General features: G+C 46.2%; 1 protein-coding gene across 4 annotated transcripts in view; it reads right to left on the minus strand.

The window, feature by feature from the left end:
• Nucleotides 1–6,000, minus strand: part of CACNG2 (calcium voltage-gated channel auxiliary subunit gamma 2) — a 67,151-nt gene that overhangs the window by 46,314 nt on the left and 14,837 nt on the right. For 2 of the 4 annotated variants that reach the window (XM_026862517.1, XM_026862512.1), the window contains exon 2: nt 5,186–5,331. In XM_026862517.1, the coding sequence (XP_026718318.1) occupies nt 5,186–5,331 (146 nt within the window). Of the gene's footprint in view, nt 1–5,185; nt 5,987–6,000 lie in introns of those variants that run through there. The other 2 variants (XM_026862535.1, XM_026862527.1) reach the window with 2 other exon arrangements.

Raw genomic sequence — 6,000 nt, forward strand, 5'->3', positions numbered from 1 at the left:
CTCTCACTCTTTTCAGCAAGGCAATTGCTGGTGCATTTCAGGACAATATTAACCCATTCCTCTTTCTCTGTCAGTAGGAAGATTCATAATTTAAAAGCAATTTAAAAGTCAGTTCTAGCAACTCACTGGTGAGGAAGAGCATTTCCTTGTCAAAACTCACAAAGGAATTGAGCTTGCAGGTCTCAGACCCTCAAACCCTTGCCTTTTCAGTGACTTACAGTCAGGTGTGTATTTAAGATGAGAGAAGAACCAAACCCACCCAACTTTGGGATCCCAAGTAATTCTTCCTCACCATCTGCCACCCCACTTTTTAAAATCCTTTATCTTCCTCTTCATCCAAGGCCTGTCCAGCTCTTCATCCTCCTTCTCCCTGGCAGTTGCAATGCCAGCAGCAATCAGCTATGTGCCGGGCCAATGCTTCCTGCTGCATCTCAGGGCTGTGCTAGGCTGCTCCTGGTCCTGAACCACAAAGACATGGAGACCCTAACTTAATCTACTGCTATTTCACTGAATGTTCGGAAAAGCTCCCGGATTAGGACAGTAAGAGTCAGGGGAAAGGACCTCTGGTAGATTTGTGGATCCTTGGAAGTAGGACGGCAGGCAATTCTGCAGTTCAAAACTAGGGATGTTGACAGAAACGAAGGGTAAAAGAAAGGAAATAGGGAAAGGTAAGAGGGAAGATGAGGAAAAAACCACTTAAGATGAGCATGAAGGGAAAGAGGTGGCCCAGGAGCAAACAGCAGTGGGAGAAGGCAGCATGAGGAGGTGATGCAGCTCAAGAATTGTCTGGCAGGAGCTTGTCCACTGCCAGTGCCTTGCCTCACTGTCAGCTCTTCATTTTTGCGAACACTGGAACTGCACTTAACTCTCATGTGCTGTTCAGATATAACAAGCTGGAAAGGGAACAGATCAGCTCATTAATTTTCCTTGGGAAGGGTCTCTAGGCAGGAATTATTTTCTGCACCAACATTCATTCAATTACTTGCCTTCACACCAGTCAGATCTACAGGGATGTCTAACCCCATGCGCATCACTCATGCCTGCCTGCCCTGGACTCCTCTCTCCCTCCTTCTTGGTATAAAACCTCCCAGACCTATCCCTTTCCTAATAATAATGACAACATGACAAAACCAATAACCTACAGATGTAAAATACATTTCATTTGCTTGCTTCATAAGACCCTGATAAGTCATCGTTGCTCACTTTTGAGATCCTGCAGGAGATCTACAGGAGCTAATGAAAGAATTAGACAAGGCATCAGTCATAATAAAAAGTGGTTTTAAAGCATTCAGTTCCAAGAAGGAATTAGGCTGGAAGATCTGCAGCCATTTCAAAGTTGTAAGAGGTGCAGTATCCATGTGTGGCATGAGCCTGCAGATCTCAATTGCTTGGTGTACGTGTGTGTTTTGTACCTACGCAGTTAAAGGGCTGAGAAAGGCCATTTTCCTTGAGGGGCAAAGATTTTTCAAAGGCCCAGGGACGTATCTGTCCAACCCCAAAGCCTGAGAAAGAATTATCTCAAGGAAGATTAGGAAAAAAATCAGAAGTCTAATCTGCAGTAATGTGAACCAACACCACCTTTCTGCTTTAGCCCCAGCGTGGAGCAGGGGCTCACTGTAGGACACAAGAAAGGGAGAAAAGAAATACCAATTAGAGAAGGAATATCCCAAATGACACTCCTCTTTGGAGTAATACAAAGATCTGAAATGCTAACTGTAAGTAAACCGTGGGGAACAGAATGACTGAAGAGAGGGGAATCTGAAAATTGGAAGCCTGGGGACCAAGTTCTCCAACAGGAACTTGCAGTTCTGACTGCAGCATATCTGTGTGTACAGCCCAAGACTAAGTCCCCATGTCCATTTTTGCTGCTGGATTTCTTGGCCGAGAAAAGACAATTTAGCACAATATTTTGAACACGAGGAGTCCACCATCTCTGACAGCCTACAGTGTTGACTAATGCCAGCATTCCCCCACATCCCCAGAAATGAAGGCAACCTTGTCAGAGGTTTCCTACCAGTAGTAGGAGGCAGTTTGGGCTCTTCTTTGATTATTTTCTTGTTATAAAGCCTTCTGCTCTCCTCTTCTCTACCTCCCATCACCCTATATACCTGCCCTGACACCCACCCCAGGCAGCAGAAGCTTGTTTGTCCCAGACCCTTTGTCAGGTGACTGTGCCACACCATGGACACAGTGTAAGCAAAGTCCAAGGATTTTGCCCTTCTCCCAGCCTCCTGGGACCAAGACCTTCTCTCCACAAACCTGGCAACCCTCTGCATCATGGGGGAAAGAAGACTTTGCTGCACCCTTCTCCCTCCCACTCACCAGCAGGCAGCTCTCACCAGGGAGAGCGAGTCAATCAGGGACACCTTTCTGATTTCTGCTGCCGAGAAATAAGATAACTCCATCTAAGGTGATCAGACATGACAGTAAGAGGCCTGCTGTCCAGGGGCTGTTGGGGATATTTGTCTGTGCTGTCCTGGGAGCAAAAGAGTGCCGGTCGCTAGCCCATGTGGGCTGTGGGGCTGCGGGAAGCCAAGTGGAGGCATCCCAGTGGCGGTGGTGCCAGACTGGTGCTGTGCCACCCCATGAGGCAAACCCATGCCCAGACCCTGCTCAGCACGGACCCGTAGGGCTGGTTTTGCCTCCAGCTGAGAGGCCCGTGCTACCATGCTACCAAGTCTTTCTCCAAGTTTTGGTGCAACCTCTGCCCTCAGGCTAGGGACTCAGAGTTGGGCTCAGCTCCTGTGTGGTGCATTACACCCTCCTAACCCACTCACCACTTCTGCCCAGCATCCAGGGGCTGGGGGAATGGGTCAGCCTAACCCTCACAAAGCTGGGACAAATGAGAACACCCTGCCAGGGACGTGCAGCTTGTGCTCAGGCTGCATTTCACACCCCTTGTGCAGGGCTGCAGTTTGAGCCTGCTGGAGACCATCAACAGGGAGGGCAGAGGGACTGGGCTGGCAGCATGGCATTGAGGGGGCTGGGAACACTTTGGAGCTTTTAATTGGCAGCATCCTGGCACTTTTCTTTGCCATGCAAACCATTTCTCCACAGTACCTGTGGGATCCTGTCAGATGTGAAGGAGAAGGAGGCCCAAGCTCCTCCGATCTGACAAGCCTTATGCCCTACCTGCCCCTTCCTCCTCCCCCTCAGACCATGTCCCTGTGGGTACAGCTCTTTGGGCAGATAGACATGATCTGAATCCACTGCCTCTCCTGGCCAGGGTCCTTATACCTCCTGTCTCCACCCCAGCCTCCCTCCACTCTCCAGCTTGGGGACATGGCTCAGGAAGGGAGTTCTTACCCGCAGCCTCCCTTCCTTGCATGGCTTTGCATTTGGGCTTCCTTTTTTTTTTTTTTTTTTTTTTTTTTTTTTTTAATTTGCCTTCCCTCTATCATTAATTTTTAATTAAGGACAGGTCTCCTCCCCTGGTTGTAATGAATAGCTATTTGAAAGGATTTCCATTTTTTTAATATATACCTCTATATATTTATCTGTTTGGAGGAAATGTGTGCGTGTGTGTGAGCGAGTGTGTTTAAAATATCCCCCATTAATTTACTGCTATTGATTTTCTGGCATGGAGACAGCATATAGTATTCAGCATAGAGCTCCTCTGCAGGATATGTTAAAAGGCAGCAGTTTGGGTTGACAAAGGGCACTAAATGCAGTATGCGTCAAATAGACCATCGCTCAATGAAGTCACTTAGCTATTCAAAACATGTCCAGCCATCACTCAACCGTTTGCACCAAGAACAGGGGGGAAATTCACGCTTCTTCCCGGACACAACCATTTCCAAACAGCAGCTTTAGCTTGCTTTGGTGAGAGACATCAGGACATACATAGTTTATTCCCCCCTCCCCCTTGCCTTCCATCTCCCAGTGCCAGCTTAGAAAATCAGTTCTGCGGTACCCACTCCCCGATCTCTCCCATCAGGGAGCTCCAGGCACACCCAGCTCTGGTGGACACATTATCCCTGGATGTCCATAAACCCCCAGCAGCCCACCCTCCAGCTGGGAGCTGATTCATAAACAGAGCTTTTACAATGGGCTGTAATGTGTGCTCTTGTGCTCTCGCTCTCTCCTTCTCGTTACGTGTGTAACATAAACCACGCATTTACATCGGCTGCCCCCATCCCTCCAGCACAGGCTGAAGACCACCTCCCCAGCCCACACGTATGCCAATAGCAGTACAGAGCAACACATATTTAAAAGTTAATCACTCTTTTCTTTTCCCCTCCCTTGGGATCGTCTGATTCCAGAAGTTGGCTGCAGTGGTGTCTCTTCTGCTATCAGACATGTCACTGAGTTGCTGTTCCATTTCATCACATCAGACTTAGGCTGATTTTTCCATTCAGAGACTTTTTTATTTTTAGTCTTTACCATAAACCTTAAAAAAAAAAAAAAAAAAAAAAAAAAAAAAAAAAAGCCCCAAACAAAAAACCACCCCCCAACAACAAACAAAGAGGGGAAAAATCTGAGCTCCAAACCAAACTAATCAGACACCAACCAGACCCCTCTGCACCCAGCCCAGTGAGATGTGGTTGCTTATAGACATTATGAAATGCTCTGAACTCTGCTTGAGATGACTGGAATCATTACATTTACTGTAGGAGGCATTTTGGACATAACAGGGTTGCTTCCCTTTCTCTCTTTTTCCCTCCTGAAGTGAACTAATAAATTGCATCCAAAGTGCTTTGCAGTCACCCCCTCCACACATAGCCTCTCACTCCCAGTCTTGTCTTTGCAAATAAGCCATTTGCAAAGAGAGCAACTATTTCACTCTGTGGTTACAGCTGGAGCACAGCAATAACACAGCATTTTGCCATTGCTTTCTCAGACAATACAAACAATCTGAAGACAGGCAGACTGCACAGTTGTTTTTTGAAAGTTGTTTTTGTAACAACACACACATTATTCCAGTTAGAGGGGGAAGTGAATTTTTGGGGAAGGAGCAGGGGGGAGCATGAGGAAGAGGAATGGAGAAGAGAATGGAGCAGAGAAGGGTTTGCTTGTCTTCTTGCCTCTGTGCCCTAAGTAACTGAGCACACCACTCTCAATCCATGGTGAAAGGAATGAAGTGAGAAAATGGTGGAATGTGGAGGGATTTATTTGGAGGGGGGGAGAAATATGAGGTGGTGGGAGAGGGAAGGACACAAACACACACACATCCAGAATCAAATACCTTCCAGGCAGCAGGTTCTCCATAATCCAGAATGGGTCATGACTTCCTCGTTCTTTTTGCTGGTTTCGTTCTCACTGACAGTTTTAGTCTTGCAAACCCCTCTGGAGTAAAGCCAGTAGTCGGTCCCCACAGCTATGGTCATCAGGCTGAAGGCAGCGAAAGCACCAACGGTGGTTAAAAGCATCTGAACACCTCTGTCAAAGAGCCCCATAATTCTTCATTATACAAATACCCAACCGCCTTCTGATTCTTGGGGTGTGTGTGTTTAATAAAATAAAAGAATAATAAATCCGACTAATAATATAATGGGTATATATAGAGAGATAGATATCAAAAAAGGGAGGTAAGAAAGCCCACGGAAAAGAGTGTAAATTAGAAAGACCACACGGGAAGAGGCTTGCCTTTTAAATTGGAAACGTTCTGGTTAAAATATAAAAAAGGAAAAAGGAAAAAGAAAAAAAAAAAAGAGAGAGAAAAGAACCAAGAAAAACCAAACAAATAAAGAGAAACCCCCCCCAAAACGAGACGCCTTAATCCCTTTTTCTAAAATTCTGGTCTCCAGTTTCCATATGTAATGGCTAATTTGGAGATGGCTTCCACAGTGAACAGGGGAGCAGCAGCAGCATCCTCAACACAATCTCTCATTATCTGGACCTAGACAGTTAGAGACTGTAAGAGCAGAGATGCAACCTTCAGTCTTCTTGCTTAGCTCTGCAGCCTGCGCCATGAAAATCCTTTTCCTTCCCAGTTATCTTCCTTGGGTTTTTATGGTTTTTTTGGTGTGTGTTTTTTTTTTTTTTTTTTTTTTTTTTTTT

This window comes from Athene cunicularia, assembly GCF_003259725.1.
Source record: "Athene cunicularia isolate RWA chromosome 1 unlocalized genomic scaffold, athCun1 chr1_part2, whole genome shotgun sequence".
Taxonomy (NCBI): domain Eukaryota; kingdom Metazoa; phylum Chordata; class Aves; order Strigiformes; family Strigidae; genus Athene; species Athene cunicularia.